This window comes from Sinocyclocheilus grahami, unplaced genomic scaffold, assembly GCF_001515645.1.
Source record: "Sinocyclocheilus grahami isolate Dianchi unplaced genomic scaffold, SAMN03320097.WGS_v1.1 scaffold79.1, whole genome shotgun sequence".
NCBI lineage: Eukaryota > Metazoa > Chordata > Actinopteri > Cypriniformes > Cyprinidae > Sinocyclocheilus > Sinocyclocheilus grahami.
The window spans coordinates 513222-534478 of NW_015505258.1; the positions used below are offsets into that span (position 1 = coordinate 513222).

A 21257-nucleotide genomic window follows, 5' to 3' on the forward strand; every position below is an offset into this window, starting at 1 on the left:
ACTCAGATTAATTACAGGGTTTTGAAAAGAAGGAGATTGTGATTAAAATACAGCACTTGTATTTTATTCTTACTGATGTTTATGTAACAGCCCCGCCTCATTTCCAACCTTCTCAGTCTCTGTTGGAGGGACTGAGATTGTCCCTCAGTGGATGCTGAAGGTTACCGCGTGCGTAAAGCGCGCGCTCAGATGCTGCGCGTTGCTCACACTCCGCTTGGACTCGAACGGATATGGGTTGCTCCTGTTAAAGTGTAGTTGAACACCTCCACAAAACCAGGAAAAGCATATTTACATCAAGTTCAGGTTCTTTTAATCGCCAAAATGAAATTTTCTCGTGGAAGTAGTCGTGTTTGCCGGTTTACATCGGCTGTATTCACCCGTGGAGTTGTAATTGAGACCGAAGAGGAATACAGTTACAGTCGCTCGGATGGACAAGTGTACCCGATGGAGAAAAGTGGATTTAAAATCTAAGAAACAGGATACTTCCGCTCTTTGGATGAAAGTTGCGGTTTTGAAGGTACAGCACGGCATTTTCTCTCGTTTGTGAACTAGTTTTTTTCTGCTCATGAATAATTAGAAAGCGTAGTAGAGCTGCTAATTAACAGATATTCGCTGATGCTGACACTTTCAGAGAAACTGTATTACACTGCGTGAGGAAAAACAAGCATTTTTAAAAATTACCCAAGAATTCACTGTTACATTCGTGATGGAGCCCTGCATATCCAGGTGATTTTCTGTACATATATCAGCATAAAAACTATCACAAAAAAAAGAAAGAAAAAGAAAACAAGCTATATTTTCATGAACCAGTGTTTACCCTTGGCAGTTAATGCCAAGTAAATTGTATTGCCAAATGACTCCTATTATTTATATTAACTTATTATGAGGATTTCAGGAGTTAGTCAACCAAAAATGTAAATTCTGTGATCATTTATTCTCCCTCAAGTTGTTACAAACTCTTTTGTAGAAAAGAATGTATTTTGAAAAATGTCTAAGCTGCTCTGTTCCGAAAAAAAAGTAGATGGGGGTGAGGCACTGTCTAGCTTTTTTTTTTTTTAAAGAAAGAGTGCCACAAAGAATCACAAAAGTATCATAAAAGTACCAATAAAGTAATCCATATAACTTAAGTTTAAATTGACAGGGTGAGAAAATGTTGGCAGTACTCTCCTCATTTTCAGCGAACTGTTCCTTTCATTTGTACACAAACTTGTGACATTTTGGCCTTACAAGAAGCGTCCTTTCATTTACAACATGAATTTATGCATAGAGTTCCAAGTAAGCCAAAAACAAGCATTTGTTTTAGACGAGTGTGTGAACTGCTGGTTGTAATCTTTTCCAATTAATTCAACCGCCTTTCAAAGTGACAAAATTGCTGTAATTTCTCTATGCGCACGATTATGTATGAGCGTGCGTTTGACAGAGAGAGAGAACGAGAGAGAGGGAAAAAGAGGGTAAGGGAAAGGAAACAGGATTGTAACCCATGTCTTTTATAGACATTGTCACTGTAGTTTTCAATAAATCTGAACTCTGAATAGTTTAATTTTATAGTTTTAGTCTTGGTGTTTAGGGTCTCACATTATATTAGAATATTAGAATTTAACTACTCTTTTGTATACATTCTTAGTTGCATCTGTTATAGGTCAAACTGCACATATGCAATTATGTTAATCAAATGTCTAATTATACATACCTGCGTTAAAGTCTATCATAATATAAATAGTATGCAGTATATAATATACATATACAGTGTAATTGTAAAAGATAGATAGATAGGCCTAGATAGATAGATAGACAGACTTCTGTATTGATGGAGACAGTAAAGACAGGAAACAATGAGGAGAAGAGTGGGACAGTGGGTGGCTGATATTTATACAGTACACTGTTTATTTGGAGTCCCGCAGTAACCATAACCATAATGTTAACCCTAACCTTTGCAGCAGATGCAAATCTCAAGTTTCACATAACAGCATGTATGTACACAATAATTACGCTGTATCAAATGCTTTACATTTGAATCTAAATAGGACACCTATCAAAATATAAGTTGTGACGTGTTTATTCCTTTAGACATTTTTTTCTTCTAATGAACAAAAACAAACTAATCTAAAGATGCATGCACATCCTGAATTGTTCTGATTGAAAAATCCCATTACAAACTCAACAAACAAACACAATCACAAATTATTGATATGTGATGCCTATTTCTTCCTCTGCAGGGAGTGTCCACTCTGAGACAGCTTTCATGATCAAAATGGACACTGAGAAGGCTAAAGAGGCAATTATGTGGAAAAACCAATAAGTGGTGGTCCCTTTACACAAGAGTTGGTTATATCTGTGATGATGGTGTTTTGTATGGGTTTTTTCCACAACAGAATGCATTTTACTATCATATTGAACGGTTTAAGTGATGACATATTGCTATTATCACAAATTATTGATATGTGATGCCTATTTCTTCCTCTGCAGGGAGTGTCCACTCTGAGACAGCTTTCATGATCAAAACGGACACTGAGAAGGCTAAAGAGGCAATTATGTGGAAAAACCAATAAGTGGTGGTCCCTTTACACAAGAGTTGGTTATATCTGTGATGATGGTGTTTTGTATGGGTTTTTTCCACAACAGAATGCATTTTACTATCATATTGAACGGTTTAAGTGATGACATATTGCTATTGCACATTTGTTCATTTATGTGGCACATCTGCCGACAAGGCACTGCTCAGACCCTAAGTGATGTTACATTCGAGGTGCGGCAAGGTTCAAGCGTTCTTGCCTCTGTCTTTTTCCCTTATGTACCTTTCTTATTTACATAACATGAGTCAAAGCAGTGTAAAATAATGTCCAATGTGATGTGTTCAAATATAATTTCCAAAATGCTACAATTTGATGTATAGTCAGGCATTTATAAAACTTTTATGGTAAATACAGTCCACCCAAAAATTAAAAATTTGTAATCTCTAGGTCAGGGATCCTCAAATCTGGCCCACGAGATCCACTTTCCTGCAGAGTTTAGCTCTAACCCATATCAAACACACCTGAGCATGCTAATCAATGTCTTCAGGATCATTAGAAAATCACAGGTAGCTGAGTTTGATCAGGGTTGGAGCTAAACTCTGCAGCGCATTGGACCTCCAGGGTAAGATTTGAGGAACCCTGCTCTAGGATGTCGTTCCAAACCTGTGTGAATTTCTTTCTTCAGAGGAAAACAAAATAAGATATTTTTTCTATGTAATGAAAGTCCATGGGGTTCAGTGTTGTTTTGGAACTCATTTACATTTATTGCATGCTGGGGAAAACCCCCCGAAATCCTCTCAAAGCCATAAGAATTGATCTATTCATGACATACAAAATTATTTGAGAAGACAAGTAGACCTTTGCTCTGAGTTTGATATCATTTATATGGCCAGAATGGGTTCATTTGTCATGAAATGCAAATTAATTTGATCCATTTCCACATTATGGCTATAATAAATGTCGTGCTGAGCTCAGACAAATTTGGCAAAATCTGCTAAAATATGGAGCGAACAGCAACTGCTCACTGTGTAGTTTCCTTTTTTTCTCAATTTGCAGAGACAGTATATACTACAAGCCAGTTTGTTTTGATATTTTGTGAAACGCTCTCACCTCCCCGCGTCCACTTATTATTTAGCTGATACTGCTTATGTTTCTGTCTGTTTTCTTGGACATCGTACAAGTGAAACAGTAGGGAGGGAGGAGACTTCTGTCCTAGTTAGTCAAGTCACATCCAGAGTTCAAACACAGGCTTTTCAGGACAGCTGTGCGAACAATCACCCATAAATAAAGGATAGACTTTACACAGTGTACCATGCAGCGCAAGGCCACGGCCCTGTGCTTTCTAGTGAAAGCTTCTGCTCAGGTGTTCCAATAAGAAATTGATTTTTCATGCCAAAACTTAGTGGCACACGCTGTGCAATCTGGTTGATATGATAAGACACACACTGGGATACAAAACACGTGACTTAAAAAAAAAATTAAATTCTGGATTTCTTTCATAAAAAAACTTTCGTCTTTGGTTGTAGGGTCTCAGCTTGGCTTCAACCATCTGATGGAAGTCGTCACGGAGTATGCCTATAATGAAAGCTTCTTTGAAAATGGATCCCGGGGCTTCAATGGCACGGAACAAGGGAGGCGGCACCAGTACAATTATTATGCCATGCTTCTCACACTTCTCATTTTTGTCATTGTCTTCGGCAACGTGCTTGTGTGTATGGCCGTCTCGAGGGAGAAAGCCCTGCAGACCACTACCAACTACTTGATAGTCAGCCTGGCTGTGGCTGATCTGCTAGTTGCCACACTCGTAATGCCATGGGTGGTTTACCTTGAGGTAGGTATCAGCGTGATTGGATGCTAAAATGGTTTAACAACCAACCATCTGTGCAAGGACAGGTTATTGAATTATTCTCACATGATAAGACTGTAATTTTTTTCGCCATCTCATAACTCATTAGAGTCAATCTGGACATGAATTAACTAAGAAAAGCTGCAGGCACCGTCTTAAACCTAATTCTAGCCAATCAATTTGCAGTAGCCACCAGCAAATGTCTAATTCTAGAAAATCTGATCCTAGCCACGGGTTAGTAGTTATTTTCAACCAAGAGAAGCCTCCCTGGTGTATGTCACTGAGCCATACATATTAGCAAAGCTATCAAATATCAAGCAAAATCCATAGGTTTGTAATGTACATGCAGAAAATAATGTTCTTCAGATAATAATGCAAGCAGGTTGATTGTGTGATTTAAACTGAGCTCTGAACAATGGGTCAAAAGTGACACTTCAGATGCAACACATCAAATTTACAGCATTATTATAACTCGCTGTATTAAATTAACCTTTTGGTATCTTGTGATGTGTTGTTTTTCTCCTAAAGGGCAGCACCGAGTAACTGCATTAGCTCAGGTCATCATTTATTTAGTTTGAATCATTTATATGCGTGAACAGAACATTAAGGAGCGCTATTGTGAGATGGTTGAAATGTTTATTGCAAGAAATTACCAATAAAATCAATTGCTTTAGCTTAGCTGCAGGGTTGGGCCAAACTGACAATTTAAGAAATGTTCTCCTTTCAGTTCAGAGTTTGAATTGAATTGTCCATGACTCGCAGTGTGTTGAATTAGAATTGATTCAATGCCACACTCATAAAAACAGTCCTTCATCACCAACTACTGACATAACAATGTAACTGGTAAAATGAGTCACTGCCACTAACAAAATTCAAGATTTTTAAAATTTTTCAAATTCAATTCAAAACTTATTTGTCACATACAGATAACTGTTCAACTAGAATGAAATGTCAACTTGCATTCTAACATATTCTTATAGCAGTGGAATACATTTCCATCCATCCATTCTTCACAACGTTTGTCCTCAGAATACATTTCATTCTATTTAAATCTTTTTTCCTTAATTCAGGAGTCAAATAGAAATTTAAATGCATTCTCAGGCCAGTTCTGAATGCCACACATCTCTGATTTATGGTAGCACGTTTCCGTTACGAAATAAAAAACAGCTTTTAAACAATAAATAAAATTGTAATTTAATGTCTCTCAATTCTGACTTTTTAAATGCATTCTCAGGCCAGTTCTGAATGCCACACATCTCTGATTTATGGTAGCACGTTTCCATTACGAAATAAAAAACTTTTTTGAATTGAGAAAAGCAGAGTCCAAATTGCGAGAAAAAAAGTCAGAATTAGGTAAAAATTTGCAATTTTTAATCTGTGGTGGAAAGAAGCTTCCATACTGATTAGCTCTTTCTGTGCACAGCAATTTTATAAAGTTTCTGTTTCTCTACACACTACATGCTTGTTCTACAGACCTCCCTCTCTTTTTCTCCCTCTATTAGTACAAGGACATGTTTTGATCACTAACGATGTCTGAGAATGATAGCGGTGAGGCTTATTTCATCTGAGTTTAGAGATATGGTGATGAACTGATTCAGGCAACTCACAGACGCTTTCATTAGAGGTGTCAAATAATTCTTTAATCATTGACAGTGATGCAAACTCTAGGCGGGGACCTAAGACCATCAAGAGGTTTCTGAGTCCCTCGGCTTGCCTAAGGACACACATTAATCAGAGGCAGCTCAGAAAGCTCTGCCAGCCAACTCAGGAGATGCGAACTGTGGATGAGGCTGACCTGTGCTATATTGCTTCTTTCTGCCAGTTTTATTGCATAAACCAGAGAAAATGCCAATATTTTATTGGTTTAAACATTATTATAGTGGCTAAAGCTGTTGCAAATTGAATCCCGCAGACTTGCAGACGAGAAAGACAGGTGGTTGTGGTGTTACTATGGATATTTAGAATCTAAAGATATTAGTAATATGCAATGCTTGCCAGAGTGCTCCTGTCAAGTAACTAACTATTGCACATTTGCAAGCAAACATTGTAGGTTTGCATTCAAGATGCATTGTTCTACAATTAGCAGAGCGTTTAGTTGTCCATGTCTGTCCTCCCAGGTGGTGGGAGAGTGGCGGTTCAGCACAATCCATTGTGACATCTTTGTCACCCTGGACGTGATGATGTGTACAGCGAGCATACTCAATCTATGTGCCATCAGTATCGACAGGTAGGTGTTTCTACACTGCCATTATAAGAGTGGTCTAATGCTGACCGAGACATAATTTGGTGGCTCAGCTCAAAAGAGGGACCAACTCAGCTTCCGCACACCTGAAATTAAACCAGATTTGGTGCTGAGGTTGTTGTTATATATAGACGACAACAATTTCATTGTACATTGTCACTTACAATGTAACATGAGCTCAGAATAGTTAGAAATACTTGTGAGATCAATAGCGGTTCATACTAAACGTCTCCTCTATTTATATAGTAAGTAATCAGATACTATAAAAAAAGTCTTAAAAGGATTACAGAGGTCATGGGAAACACCAATATGTGGTTCTATACTGTTCATCATAAGTCACATGATTGCAGGTATATTTGGAAAATTGTGTGCAGAGGCATGTAGGAATATGATACAGGTCATATAAGGCCTGTAAGATAACAACGAATCCATTTTTGTCTCGTATCTCCCACAGGTACACAGCTGTAGCCATGCCTATGTTGTACAACACACGCTACAGCTCCAAGAGGAGGGTCACAGTCATGATTTCTATTGTCTGGATTCTGTCTTTTGCAATATCATGTCCACTGCTGTTTGGACTCAATAATACTGGTAAATATGGGTGAAAATATATTCACTAACTAGATTTCCAGGCCAACACTATTCGATAGTTCAGGGTCAGTACGAATTTATTTATTAATTATAATTTTTTTTATTACTCTTTTTTTATATTTTAAAAAAGGAATGCATGCTTCTGTTCAGCAAGGATGCATTGAATTGATCAAAAGTGACAGTAAAGACATTTACAGTATAATGGTACCAAAGATTTCTATCAAATAAATGCTGTTCTTTGGAACTTTGTATTAATCAAAGAATCCTGAAAAAATATATCACGGTTTTCAACACTTAAAATAAGACTTGAGCATTAAATCAGCATATTACTATGATTTCTGGGGATAATTTGACACTGAAGACTAGAGTAATTGCTGCTGAAAATTCAGCTTTGCTATCAAGTGAATAAATTAAATTTTAAAACATATTCACATAGAAAACAGTTGTTTTATATTGTAATAATATTTTATAATATTACTGTTTTACTTTATTTTTTGATCAAACAAATGCAGCCTTGGTGAGCATGAGAGACTTTCAAAAAAAATCTTGCCGTCCCCAAACATTTGAACAGCAATGTTTTTAGTAGAACTGTCAATCAATTACACTTTGTAATCCAATGATATTCTGATTAATTAATCAAATTAAAGGCAATTCACTGCATGTATTTGTGGAGAAATGCCCTTGAATTAAAATAAAGACATTCAATTAATGTGGCAGACATTATGAAAGAAGCATTAAAAGCCAATATACTGTTTTATATCTGTAAGCTTATCTCTGACCTACTGTCCGCTACTGTGCACTTTGTCTTACCTTATATGCATTATTCTGCATGTGAATTAATAACTATAAGAAATATGATAGCCTAACTCTGTGTAAGTGGATCCTCTTGTCTTAAACTTGAACAAATGGCTTCTGCTTATTAATATTATTATAGCACAACAGCTTGCACTTTAAGAGCTGAATTTACAGAGTATTAGTGTCAATAACTTGCACACTGGTGTTAGGGGCAGCTAAAATTAAGTTAGGTCGCCACTTCATTTAAAAGTTATATTAGAGGAAGTCATTTAATCAGCATTCTTCTGCTTGAATGCTCATGCTGGGAGGATGAGGTCAGGGATTTGTAGGCATGAACAAAACCAATTATAATGTAAGAGACTGGGAAGTTGAGTGTTATATTCCACAGTATTTAATACAAGTATTATGTCAGCTGCTGCATTGAAACCTGCTGCATTGATACCTTTTTTAGTATATAAGTATGTATTTAGGAGAGAATTTTGAGATTTTTCGTTATTCAAAAACAGATGAAAAATACACATACACAGTGATTTAAATACACTTCTAAGATGAGCGTGTTTTTCATTTCTGAATTAATTTAGATTTTTTTTTCCCAGGGGAAAAATTAATTATCGAATTATCTTGTTAAAAATATTTTAACTCCATTAATTTTTTAATAACTTTGTCTCCTGAGGTCGTGTGGTACAACCAACATTCAATAAATAAATAAAACAAACAAACAAACAAAATAGGAAATGATATAACAAAAAGGACCCCTGCAGAAGTTTGAATGTGAATAAATTTTTTTAAATATTATAAATTCAAAGTGCAAAGAAATACGTGTTTACTTTTTACTTGGGTACACTACACTACACTTTTTTTTTAAATGATACATTAAAAAAATCAAAACCACATTAAACCAATATCAATACAATACTATCAATACAATACAAAGTATATTTAATAAGTGTTTAAGTTTTTTACTTTCTGTAACATGTACAGTCATATATGTTATTGACCCAGACATCTGTTTTACCTATCCAGTCAGTAAACTCCATTTTGTTTATATAATACAAAATGTCACTAATTTCCACTCTGTTTTCATTGCAGTCACTCATGACGATGCTCTGTGTGTGATCGCAAACCCTGCCTTTGTAGTGTACTCCTCTATTGTATCATTCTACGTTCCTTTCATCATAACACTGCTAGTATACGTGCAGATCTACGTGGTACTGCGAAAGAGACGGAAACGTGTCAACACCAAACGCACATGTCCAGTTACGGACATGGATATGAGCTTGACTTTAAAGGTGAGAACAGCTGCAGGATGATGAAAGTTTCTACTTACTTGGCACTCCAGTAGAGTTTAGTGAATTGGGATTGTTAAAAACTGCAGTGTCAATGAATTGCTAAGTAATTAATCAGCACTGCCATTCCCATTAGCTGTATATCAGTAATATAGCAGTAGCAGTATATCTCTAATGAACAGTTGGATAGTAGTAAATAATCTGTGATCATAGTGTGTCTAGAATGACCTTTTCCTCTTTTTTTGCTTGTATTGATTCTGCCGACATACAGCAAATGGCCGCTACTTCATATGACTGTTATTATAATACATGGCTAGTCTTTGCATTGTTTTACACGGAGCAATGACATCCAGGCTTCTCCATGGAGCGCATGCCGCAGCAGAATAAATTCAATATAGCATTATTCAAAGAAACTGATAGCTTATCTACCCCTCCTAAGCTTCTGCAAGGGCATCAGTGCATTATTGAGAGCCATTTGTGGTTAGGGAGTTCTCATACTGTGTCCTGACGGCATAAGTAAACATAGCATCTCCTATCAGTGGTTTGTGTCACTGCTGTGTCTCCTCCAAAGCATTCTGATGTGAAAACAGGCTCAGATCAACATCATGTTTATTTCAGGAGCGCTTTCATTTTGATGTGCAAAACTCATCCTTATCCTTCTATACAGCAAGTGTCTTGTTTTTAAAATGCTGAAGTTTTGGATATAGATCTGAAATGGTCTTTAGATTGGCCACTTATGCATCCAAAACGTATGCTTTGGAGATTGAGAATGCAAAGCTTTGGCAATCCTCAGCTAATTTAAAATGTTAAAGGATTTGGAAACTTTTCCTAGCGCATTACCTATAAACATGATCTATAAGCTGACATTTGCATAAAATATCACTGTGACTGAACGGAATTAGCAACCTTCCAGTTGCATGTTTCTATAATTGCTAATAAATTTAAACCGAACCTAGGGCAGGACAATTAATTCCTTTCTGGTCTAAATCTGTCGAAACAGTCTGGTGTTTCTCCCATGTGTTTCAGAAATGCACCCACCCTGATGATGTGAAACTCTGCACTGTGATCGTCAAGTCCAGTGGGAATTTTCCTGTGAACAACAAAAACGTGGTACAGCCAGTTTCACCTTTTCTTTCCAAATATCGCTCTTGACAGGATTCTTGAGCTTCTAACCACTTGTCATATGTACCAGAAGCAATAATGACAGATGACATTTGAGAAATGACAGTGTGTCAGCAAATATTAAATGTTAATCTCTGCATCCAGTGTAGACTTCATATAAAGTTATGTTGACTGAAACAATACACTGTTCTGTTATTAAATGAGCTGTTTGTTTGATAAAGTGAATCAATTCATTTCCTTATCAAAGCCTGAGCACTTCAGCACTAATTTTAACCAAAATGACTTATTTTTCATATTTTTTGTTAGATCTTCATAAAGGAGGTGGTGAACAATGGCGATGACATCCAAATGGATGAAATGACAAACTTAAACCCTGCGAGACAGAGGAAGCAGGATCAGTCTGGTACAAGTCAACAACACAGCAGGCTGGTTAACGCTAATCTAAGAGAGACTGACATATCACCCCCATCGCCTGAAGCTGGTGTCAAACCTGAAAGAAATGGCAACACCAGCAATATCACAAAAGGGGCCAAAGCATTTGAGATCCAGGTCTCCCCCACCGGCAAAACACAGACATCGGTCAAGACTCTTAACAAACGCAAAATCTCCCAGCAGAAAGAGAAGAAGGCTACTCAAATGTTAGCTATTGTCCTTGGTAAGTGTTGCTTTAAAGTACTTTAATGGTGAAGTGTGATTTTTTTTTAAGTTAAACATTTTTGGTTGATTTGTAAACACTATGGCACTTTCAAAACATTGCTTTGTATTTCATCATCACAACCAGCAGGGTTGCCAGATCTGCGTAACAAAACTAGTCCAATGGCCAATCAGAAATAGCCCAAAACTAGGTCAATGACCCTAGCCCAAATATCAAAACTCAACATATGCTACTCCCATACCTAAAATTTATATTTTACAGTCACTGTTATGCATTTGTAGATCACTATATAGTAGCAATCATAAACACAGTTAGTCTTCGTAAAGGACCTCAAGTTCCCTAACCTCAAGTTAAGCTCTAGCACAGTTAAATAATCTGTCAAATCTTTAACCGGCAGAGAAAAAACAGTATCCCACAGCAACAGTTGAAAAGTAGCCCAATTTTGAGGGAAGACTCTAGACTTAGCGACACCAAAAACCGGCCTGACAACAGCAACACTGGTACAGCCAATGGTGTGACTTTGGGGGCCGGACTATTTGTTTGTCCAACCAATAGCATACAGGCAGAGTATTGTGTTTGATTTTTGCAGTTTCATTTGGTGATGCTAATGGTGTGAAAATTACCCACTTCAGCTTTAACAATACGGTTTGATTTCATTTAACTGAATATTGGTCATTATGTACATATATACCCCTGAATGAAATATTTTATATAGGTTTTCAAGTTTCTTAACATTTCCCACCCAAACTGAATTATTACCTCTGTGTGCTTTATTTTCAGGTGTATTTATCATCTGCTGGCTGCCATTCTTCATCACGCACATTGTGAACACCTACTGCCAAGTCCCTCCTGAACTCTACACTGCCTTTACGTGGCTGGGCTACGTGAACAGTGCCGTAAATCCCATCATATACACCACTTTCAACATTGAGTTTCGCAAAGCTTTCATTAAGATTTTACACTGTTGAAAGAGAACTCACTTCACCGGAGCAGAACGGATAAAAATTATACCTCATCTGCAGTGGACACACTGTAAAACTTCAAATAAAGATTTTAAATTGGATCCCAAGTGGACTATGGCCTGGGGGCTACATCTCTTGCATTTCACAGAGATTAAAACTAAAGGAATGTATATAAATTGTCTGTATTATAAAAATGATTTTGTTCCAAGATCATATCGCCCAGAGAAGAAAAGAAAAACACATATAAAATCCCTGGGGGAGATGGGGCTTAAAGCAATATTTTCAGCACAGACAAAAACTCTTGTTTGGAATTGCTTCAAGCAATGCCTTTGCTTATCTGTTTGTCAGTATTATAATATTATTTTGATTATTTGAAACATTGATTGATTATATCAAAACCTAAATGTAACTAGGAGGAAACAGCATTTTAAATCATAGTAGTACATACTATGATACAAACGGATGCTTTGTAGTAACCAATAGGCCATGCATTGCATGGAGGTTGTAATTTATTTGCTGAAAAGCTTATTTATGCCAGTCATGTCTGCAATGTTATGTCCCACATTTATAATGTTTGTTAGATGTTCTCTCAGAAAACTAACAGCAGGCAGAAACCTTAAATAATACATTCAGCAAATCTGTAATCAGCTGTAATGTTTTTGTACCAATATCAAAGCATTTGTGCCACGTCTACAGTAAAGTGGATTTACCATAAAAAAGCAGAGAAAACAAATACAGTTTCACTAAAATGCTGTGATTTTCAAACAAAAAACATCATTTGTCAGCCTTCCTGGTGGAAGCATTAACCATTGCAGCTCTTTGTTTTGGCCTTGAGGAGGTAAAGATAATACTGATGGAGTGAAAGGGGAGGATAAGGACGAACTGCATGCAGTAACTGAGGTAATGAGTGTAAATTGAAATTTTGCTTTTTTACTATTTATTATGTTTATATACGTAGCTTTTCATGCTTTATATGACACACTTTGAATGTGATGGGCCTGCCGTTGCATTGTAATGCATGTTCTCATAAGATGTATGTTGCACAATGATATAAGCTTATAAATAAAGTAATTGTGCACTGACGGTTTGCCGTATCATGACAGATATTTTTAGTGATACAACCCAACAAAATCTGCTATCTGAAATCAATCTCTTGTTTTATCACTGTAAACTCTGAAAGAACTATAGAAACAGACTTTCCTCCAAATTCATGGAGCAAAAGAACACTGGAGCCATAAAACAAAGTCATCAGTCCCTGGCCTGAGGGCTGATTCAACTGATGTGGCACAAAGCGTTTGTTATGAATGCATGTTCTGTGGACAACACAATGACATTAGCCCCATGGCAACCATCTGTGGACACAGCTGATGATCAACATGCTGCTTTTTGCTGGCTACACATAACTACAAACTCCTGCACACACACTGCTAAACTCTTGGCTACACAATGGTTATGTAGTTTAGATGCAGTTTTTGTTGTCAGAATCCATATAAGAGTTCAAAATCCCTGGAAAAAATCTTTAAGGGATAGTTCACCCAAAACATTCCTCAAAGTCATAGAAAAAGTCAAAGTCATGAACAAAGGGATTTTTAGACAAATAATCATATATATATATATATATATATATATATATATATATATATATATATATATATATATATATAAATGCATCACAAATGAAATTACAGTGTGTAAGGTAAAGTGACACATTATAAATCATCAGCCTGTGTTGATTGTGAAGCACATATCACTGTCAAAACTCTCAGGGCCAGGCAGTGACAGCCTTAAGATTAGATTAAACCTGTGATGTTCGACCCTCAACACCAGGGATGTGTAGGGCACTACTCATTTATTTCACATTTGTAAATAAAATCTGTCAAGAACATTTTTCACCACTTGTCTGCATTGCAATCACAAATGCGGGTGGATGTGAAAGTGCTACATGTGAATAATGATTTTGCCCTAACAAAATGAGAGACACTTGAGCAAAGTAAACTTTGCTCTTGGCTTTTCAATAGAAACAGATTAAGAACTTAAAATTCTTCAAGCTTCGTTAGCCGACTAAATTACCTGTTAAAAATAACTTGTTAGCATGGCCGCTAACAACATAGAGCAGCCTGGTAATTTGCACTAAAAATTCCTGAATGCAAAGTATGACATTGCGTGTAAGAAACGTCATGAACTTGGACAGTTTCTAATTAACTAAATTGCTCCTTTGATACCCACCAATTAAGGTTATTTTTCTTGCGAGTCAACAGAAGGACAGATGGAGGTTTCATCGTCAGACACGGCGTTCAACAGCCCTTGATTGCTGTCGGCACTCAACAGAAGCTGAAAGGGGTCCCGTGAGTGGGATATTAAGTCATTTTGGAGATGTGACAGGTGACAGAACGTAACAAGGGAGGAAGGGTATCATTTACGAATCATTTGATGCTATTTGAGTTTAAAGCAGATGAAAATTTCAAATTTACTCATTCACTTTACTTATTCAAGCATGTACAGCATGTTTGTGTCTCCTCAAAATACAGTATCCTGTCTTCCTTCCTGTCCCTTTGGGACTTAAATCTCTGGGCTGGAGATGTTGGGCTGAGAATGAGTTGTGCATGCAAGTAGATAGAAAGAGAGAGAAAGGAAGGGAGGGTGTGAGGGCTCCCACAGCGCTGAAGCTATAATCACTTGCTTGGCACGTTTACCCCCCTCCTATGAGCCCAACTAAAGAGAATTAAGCTGGGCCAGCTGAGCCACAGGCAGGTGCTGTGTTTGTTTTTCTGATGTGTTAATAAGAGTGCTCCTGCTGCCCACTGAACCGTCCTCCACACACCCCACCCAGTCAAACCACACAGCGCTGATTCATTTAACAGGGCAATGCTGTCAGGAATTGCAAATAGAAGTCATTTGTCCACACAATTATGTAATTATTTGAGGAAATGGCATTGAACTGTGGCTCTCCCATCCCTTCAAATCAAAGTAAAGCTGTGTTTTGATTTGAAGGGAATTTTGATCTGACTAGATCTGCCATATAAATTCATTTTCTAAGCAGACACTTCCACTAAAGCACACTGTAAAAAATGATTGTGATTTTAACAGTAAAAAAACTGTAAAAGTGCTACACTTGGTTGTACAATTGGTTATCAGTAAGTTTCCATACTATATACGGTGAATAACTGTAATTAAATTTAATGTAATTTTACAGTAAAATACTGTTAAAATTACGGTTTTTGGAAGTGAAAAAGAAAAAGTCATTATATAATTTACAGTGAAAAAACGTAAATTGACGTTCCCAGAATTCCGTGCATGACACTTCATATTTTGTTTTTCCGTTGAAATAACTGTTTCTTCTTAGTTTTTTCTTATCATTTGTGTACATTAGGGTTTTATCTTACATCTAATGTTGTTAAATGAATGTTTATTGCATTATTTCAGTATCGTGTGTCACCATGATAGGGTTTAGTGTTTGTGTGAATGACACTGTGCACCTTCTATATATATATATATATATGCCTTCTCAGCCTGTGGAAGAGCTGTTTGTGATGAGCTTTGATTCATCATGTGACTTTCTCATCACCACCTGTTATTGGTGGTTATCAGTATTACAATGTTTCAAAACTACTTCAAAAATACTTAAATATGCTGGTTTATTAACATTACATCAGTTAATGAAATACATTTTTTTTATTGTGAATTTAAGTTAAGTCTGTAAAACCTAAAATGTTGCTATTTTATGTTTAACGGTGAAGTTCTGGCAATCACAGCTGCCAGTATTTTACCATAAATGTCACATATTTTTTTACAGTGCAGTTTACAGGAAAATAGGCTACAATTAGCCAATACGTTATTAAGGGAAATAAATAGAAACATTTGCTCAATTAGTTGTCATAGAACAAAATTATTCAAAGAAGCCTTATCCCACTACTGGCCTCCCCGTTAAACTTGTGCAGAATGAATAAATGACTTTTGATATCAATCTTATCATATTATATAGCCTAGTTTTGCTTCATTAATGTAAAATACTAAAGCAACTATTTAAAATTGTGTTTTCACAATTATTTTGACAATTGAATAATCAATAACAAAGGAGAATCCCTGTAAAGGAATTCATCTAAAAGGTAATTTTATGAAATTTCTTATACATCGGCCTACGTCTTTGAATATTTCCTTTGATATTCAGCGTAATACAGTGTCACAGTCACTGTTTTCCAAAGACACTAAATCTCACAAATGTTAATATTTAGATAAAATGACAGAATTAAGAAAAGCGTAGCCATTCATTAAATGTGTTGAGATGAATTATTATTTTTTCCATCAATGCTCAAGAGAAAAAAATAAGGCTGTGTCATCTAACACAATTTTACCCTACTAGATAAGAATTATGTATTAGTGAAAAAACACGTGACGCACAGATATGTGATTATTTTGGGTCTTATGTCGCAAGGGGGCATGGAGAAATGCGATTATAAGCAACTTGAATTTTGACTGTTTTGTTTGTTTACGCTTTTAAATGCCATTAATTTCATAATTAAATTCAAACAATAAATGAACAACAAATGTTGTTTTGATGCTCTTTAATGTGGTAGCTATGACAGATCAGGTCTCACTACTAGTTACAGCATGAAATAAACATGAATAAACATTGGAGGGTATATTGAAAGAAACAGTATAACTGACAAATGTGTATTGTCTCTCATGTAATCATCCAGTCAACTATGAAAAGACATCCATAACAATCACAGCGAACAATCATGACGTTAGTTTACCTCAGGAAAGCCATTCAATATCTGCTTGTTAGTTCTCTAGAAAAAAGAACTAGAGCATTAGAGCATAGCGCTAAAATTAAAACTATATCATTTAATGCCCTACATCAGGGATGGGCAACTGGTGGCAGTGTCTTTTAGTATGGCCCGCTGGATCATATTAGACTCGGATGATCAATTTTAAAACATTTGAAAAGCAAGTCACATAAAAATTGCTTTCAGTTTATGATGTTAATACTATCTCCAACCAGGAGAGGTCACTATAGTTTCCAGCCGCTCCCCTATTAATTTCAGCGTAGTAGCATGTGCACTGTAATGTAAACATTCATTAACATTAGCAAATAATAAATGAAAAACTGACCATGAAAACAGTATTTTCAAGTCAAGATGGTAAACAGATTATCTTTTTACCAAGTTCAAGTGGATACCCCTATGTTTGGAAATCTGTATTTTATTTAAATCGCCATCACACCACTGCTCACAAACAATGGGGATGCGAGAGCTGCACTTGCCTCAAATTTCAAAGGTAAAATTCATAGTCAACAAAAGCTTTTTGCCAAATGCATGACAGAAATGTTTGCACTGGACTATGTTCTTATTAGGGTTTCCGCGGGTCCTTAAAAGGTCTTCAGTTAAATTGTTTACATTTAAGGCCATGCAAACTCTTAAATGGTACAAAAAGTCTAAATTATAAGAGGTTTTTGGGGACGGAAAGACAAGAATCGCTATATGGATTAATATGACGATTAAACTTCAAAAAGCTACGATTTCACTGAATAAGCTTGAGCGCTGCGCTGCTTTGTGTAAGTTACTGCGGTTACTGGGGAAACCACTATATGCGCAGAAACGAAAGTGACACCTGCTGGCAGAGAACGAATTTGCTTTTTCAATAAGCCCATCTGCTATTTTTGCTACATATTTTAAAATGTGAACTAATGGATTGACAAAAAGCTAATGCATTATAAAAATCTAAACAATTAAGACACTAAGATATATTTATATGTTATTTAATATAATAATTAATTGATAATAATTGTTTAAATTAATATAATAATTGATACTTTTGACTCATCCCTTTTCTTAAAAAATTGTTTAAAGGCTGAAATGTGAAGTGCAGATCTTAAAAAGGTCTTTAAAGGTCTTAAATTTGATTTTAAAAATCCTGCAGATACCAGGTTATTTTATGCTACCATTTAGAATAACTTTTTTTTTTTAAATTAAGCCCTTTTTAACTGTCCTTCTAGGTTGTTTTGAGAATGTTCTGTAGGCTACTAATAAAAAAAGGACCTCTGTATATTTGTTTGTTGCAAATTTACAGACAATGCAATTGAAATGTTTACATTGGCTTGTCGGGGTAATATTTCTGTCCACCGACAACAAAGTTTTCCTTCTGAATTAGCATAACTGCACAAGTTTTATACTTAATAAAATATTTAAAAACAAATGACATTAGTTATACTTTAATTTCCTTCAATAAAAAGGAAATTGAGTAAGACGGTGTAAAAGGTGTGTGGACGTGGATTAGCAATCTGGCCTCTTCATTATCAAAATTGCCCATCCCTGCCCTACATTATAAAAACATTATTTACATTATGTTTGATCAAATCTCCTCTGACAAAAAACAAACAAAAAAAACACACACACACACACACACAAGGTTTTTGAGTAGATAAAATCCATGTCCACCTGTTCTGGGTGAAACAACTAAACTAAAATAAATTTTTTTTATCTAATTTCCATTTTGTGCAGCATGTGACCCATATCAGTGAAGGCCAGTTGAGAAACTCCTTGGTATTTTATGCATCAGGAAGTGACAAATGTGTGACCTTCAACCAAGATGAAAAGAGACTGAGCGATGAAGATCTACTGGAGTCCTGTCAAGGTTCAATTTGATGAGGCATCATGTCACAATAACACACTGAGAATTTCAGCTGAAAATAGATCAAGATCATGCCGTCATGTGCCAGATGAGGAATAATGTTATCAAGAAGCCTTATAAAGATTAATATCATTGGCCAGAATACAGTAGCCTGTGAAACTCCAATATTATGGTTTTGTCAAAAAAAAAAAATCACATTAACCTCATTCTGCCATATTGCGATGTTAAATTAACAACAGTGGCAAAAAATTTTGCACGACTATTTGCACATCTCTAAGGAATCTTGAATCCTATCCAGCAATTCTTGCATTAATCTTGCTGTTTCAGTCAATGTGACGAATAAGCTGTAAACCATTATTTCAAATTACCACAACATTTGGGACTGAATCCTGTATCAGCACCTTTGCCAATTTGCTCCTAAGAAGGTGATTCAGAGGTTTTTTGGAAGAGAGTTGGTCCTAGGTAGAAGACTTTTGGGATTCTTGAGTTCTATAAAAGTGTTCTGAGAAGCATCTAAAGATTCTTGGCAACAAAAAGGTTCTTTAATAAAAAAACAAGTAGATATATTTTCCTTTGGCACTGAATTTAATGACGTGTTCATAAAATAATCAATGCAGTACTAATTTCAAGCCTATATTATGATTCTTTTCAACAAGTCCGGAGTAAGCTTATCATTTTTAACTATTGTATATGAGTTTGACATATTTAGTTCATGCCTATTAAATGAATAATATAAAAAAAAAAAAAAACTTTCATGAAGAGTGACCAGTTACTTTCTGCTATCTTAAGAAAGTGGTACGTTTTAAATATAATTTGTATTCTTTTTCCATAGGTATTTTCAAAATTCTAGAAAGCAAAATCTGTGTAGTGCAGGATGAGTTGTCAGTATTTTTGGTCAGTTTGCCAGGAAGAGAAATACTGCGTATTTGAAATATAATATCTAAATGCTATTTTGTCAACTTTTAGAAGATGACCTCAAAGCTAACATAATTCATGGGATGGAAAATGGCATTCTTTGTGACAACAGTGATGGCCTCCTACTATAGCAATTATGTAAACAAAATCATTTTAATGGTCTATTATAGCAACAGCTAATGTGTTGACAGTGAAATCATGGTGTCATTCTCTGGACGAGGGTTCAGTGCATGCTGGGTAAAACTTAATCAAGCACTCATTAGTAGAGCTATCCATGTGCTTGCCTAAAGGACCCAAAAGTAATGAAATGAAAGTCTGACAGAGCAATAATTGGTCATACTTCACTAGCAATCTCCTCTCGGAGATGGTACTGTATTTTTCAGCACATTTCTTTGGATGTGCAGTCTTGTGTATAAATTCATTTTTATCAAATTTGCTGTGGAGATTTAAACCTAATCCGCATGTATGATGCTCTTTGGTGCATTAACAACAGTCCACGGGGAATATTTTCAGCTTTGGTATTATGAATGTTTTGAAGCTTTAAAGAAAAATGTTCCCTCATAAATTCCAAGCAGGATCCAAACACTAACAACTATTTAATTACATTTAATTGAGGATTTTTGGTTTACTGTGTAAGCATTTACACACAAGCACACACTGAGCAGAATGGTTCTTTTTTTTTTCCTTACTTGGAATTAGACACATGACAGGAAAATGATCTTATCCATACATTTTCTGAACTTTCTAATCTCGGTTCCTCTGCATGAGAAAAAGATTACATAAAAGATTGTTTAATTTCATATTACTGCATATGAATGAGGATTGCATCAATTCGTGTTGTAGACACTTTTGTTATCATGCAGACTTTAATGAGACATATAAAGTGTCATGTACATTACAGTGGAGAGGCTGCAGTGCAAACCACAGTCTGTGATAATGGGCTGCATGTGTTCAGATTCCTTCACAAGGCATTGATGTTTTATTAACATATTCACTTTAGGAAAAAAGACGCAAGCAATGTTTGCTTCCAAAGCTCTGAATCCACATTACAACTTTCTCTGTGACACAAGAGAGTATGTGAATAGTATTACTGAAATGAACACTGTAATTCAAGCTATATCTTATGATGTCATGTTTAATGTACCTTACCGTTTGTATAATACAAATCTTGTGCAATTCAGTCACAAGTTTACACCTGTTAAATATGAATAATGTAATGTCTACCATACTACCAGTTCAATTATAATATATATACAGTGGGTACGGAAAGTATTCAGACCCCCTTAAATTTTTCACTCTTTGTTATATTGCAGCCATTTGCTAAAATCATTTAAGTAAATTTTTTTTCCTCATTAATGTACACACAGCACCCCATATTGACAGAAAAACACAGAATTGTTGACATTTTTGCAGATTTATTAAAAAAGAAAAACTGAAATTTTTTTGCCTTTTGTGTGTAGGACAGAGCTTGTCGAACGTGAATGGAAGTCTGCTGGGAAGCTATAAGCATGTTGTCAAACAGGTTTATTGGCTTTTGTTTGTGAAAGTTACATGCCATTTGAATGCCATGAATGGTTATGATTTTTTCACCATGGCATGTGCATATCTGACAGTAGTGGAATTCATCAAAGTATGAATGTATTGAATCATGTTAAATACATGATTAGGTATCAAGGCAATTTTGTCAACATGAATTACCA

At 35.7% G+C, this 21257-nt stretch overlaps 1 protein-coding gene across 1 annotated transcript; it reads left to right on the top strand.

The window, feature by feature from the left end:
* Positions 1-211: 211 nt before the first annotated feature.
* drd2a (dopamine receptor D2a) lies at positions 212-13011 on the top strand. Its single transcript, XM_016273498.1, has 8 exons — positions 212-517; positions 4040-4344; positions 6477-6586; positions 7056-7192; positions 9077-9276; positions 10300-10383; positions 10702-11050; positions 11831-13011. The coding sequence occupies exons 2-8, from the start codon at positions 4066-4068 to the stop codon at positions 12016-12018; spliced, it is 1347 nt and encodes a 448-aa protein (XP_016128984.1). The 5' UTR covers positions 212-517; positions 4040-4065; the 3' UTR covers positions 12019-13011.
* The last annotated feature ends 8246 nt before the right edge of the window (positions 13012-21257 follow it).

What these genes read in the sequence shown, in the direction of transcription:
- drd2a (XM_016273498.1), top strand. Translation starts at nt 4,066, where the DNA reads ATGGAAGTCGTCACGGAGTATGCCTATAATGAAAGCTTCTTTGAAAAT. An exon ending in GTTTGGACTCAATAATACTG is followed by an intron (nt 7,193 to 9,076) that starts GTAAATATGGGT and finishes TTTTCATTGCAG; the next exon opens with TCACTCATGACGATGCTCTG. An exon ending in AATGTTAGCTATTGTCCTTG is followed by an intron (nt 11,051 to 11,830) that starts GTAAGTGTTGCT and finishes CTTTATTTTCAG; the next exon opens with GTGTATTTATCATCTGCTGG.